The sequence below is a fragment of the Myotis brandtii genome, unplaced genomic scaffold (assembly GCF_000412655.1).
Source record: "Myotis brandtii unplaced genomic scaffold, ASM41265v1 scaffold28012, whole genome shotgun sequence".
NCBI lineage: Eukaryota > Metazoa > Chordata > Mammalia > Chiroptera > Vespertilionidae > Myotis > Myotis brandtii.
This window is the reverse complement of record NW_005360683.1, coordinates 1-1212: the sequence shown is the minus strand read 5'-3', so window position 1 is coordinate 1212 and position 1212 is coordinate 1. Positions and strand designations below refer to the sequence as shown.

Genomic DNA, 1212 nt, shown 5'->3' with positions numbered 1-1212 from the left:
CATCCCTGTAACATCCATTTGCTCAGGACAGAGTATACAGGAACAGAATAATTATTCGTTAATATCCTGAAAACATCTCACTTCTACCCCTGCTCTCTTAGCTTCCAAAAAAAAGAGAAATACCTTGAGCAGTGTTTCTACTTTGACTCTTTGAGACTGAGACTATATCTCATGTAGAAACTCACTGAATTCAGTTACTGGGAGAAGTACCTTCCCAGTGTCCCACACTGCCTACGGTAAAGAGCACTTCAGAGCTTGCAAGGTTAGAGCAAGAAAATAATTTTAAATGTAGAAAACAAAAATGGGACATTTATTTATAATTCAACCCCCCCTACCCCTCCACCCCCAAGTTCCAAAACACTAAGCAAGAGGGTAAAGGATTAAATATAAACAGCAAGTTCCACCGGGGCCCTACTTCTCCAAGGCTGTGTGGTCACATGGAATCTCTGCAGGGAACACCTGGCCAGCAGAGGACCTGTCAGCGTCGCCTTCTGTCTGGACTCCTGCTGCGCCGCCGGCCACCCCTAGGAAAAGGGAAAGGAAGGGTGTTGTTGGGGGTGATGGTGGGGGAGGTCCATCAGAGAGACCTGCAATGTCCTTTCTCTGTTTCGCTCATATTCCCTTCACCAAGGTAGTGTCTGCCCCTCCACCTCACCTCCTCTTGCCCTTGGGTGGACCCCGAACAAAACACCAGTCCACACTGATCGGCTGTCCCATCAGATCCTGGCCGTTGAGTCCCTCCATCGCAGCCTGGGCCTCCTTGTATGTTTCATACTCAACGAGAGTATACCCCTAGGGCAAGCGAAAGACGGCGATCAAAACCCTGTCCCGCCAACTTTAAACAACGTGCATCACACATCCCTGCTGTATACCCCACAGGTTCCTCGGCTCCCGTTTCTGCTGCGTCTAACAAACTCCATTTCCAATGTCATTTGATTTTAACTTTGCTCCTGGCCGACCAGCGCGAGGGCGGGAGATCTGCCCCTGCTAAGGGTGATGGGGGGAGGCAAGGAGTGTAACTCAGTACCTTCAGGTACCCCGTGCGCCTGTCCAGGTTGAGGTGGATGTTTTTTATTTCCCCATACTCTGCGAATTTGTCATGGATGTCTTCCTCCGTGGCTTCCTCATGGACCCCGGAGACAAAGAGAATCCAGCCTTCAACAGAGCACTGGGGCCCCGGCTCGTCGCCATCCTGCTCCACGCTGTCGTAAT

General features: G+C 50.7%; 1 protein-coding gene across 1 annotated transcript; it reads right to left on the bottom strand.

Annotated features, from left to right (window-relative positions):
* Positions 1-287: 287 nt before the first annotated feature.
* LOC102262492 (RNA-binding protein 8A-like) lies at positions 288-1207 on the bottom strand (the record flags this gene model as incomplete). The annotated part of the gene is made up of 3 exons (XM_005868972.2): positions 288-524; positions 656-792; positions 1028-1207. Coding segments are annotated over 3 exons (363 nt in total), but the record flags the coding sequence as incomplete, so codon positions are not given.
* Positions 1208-1212: the final 5 nt, after the last annotated feature.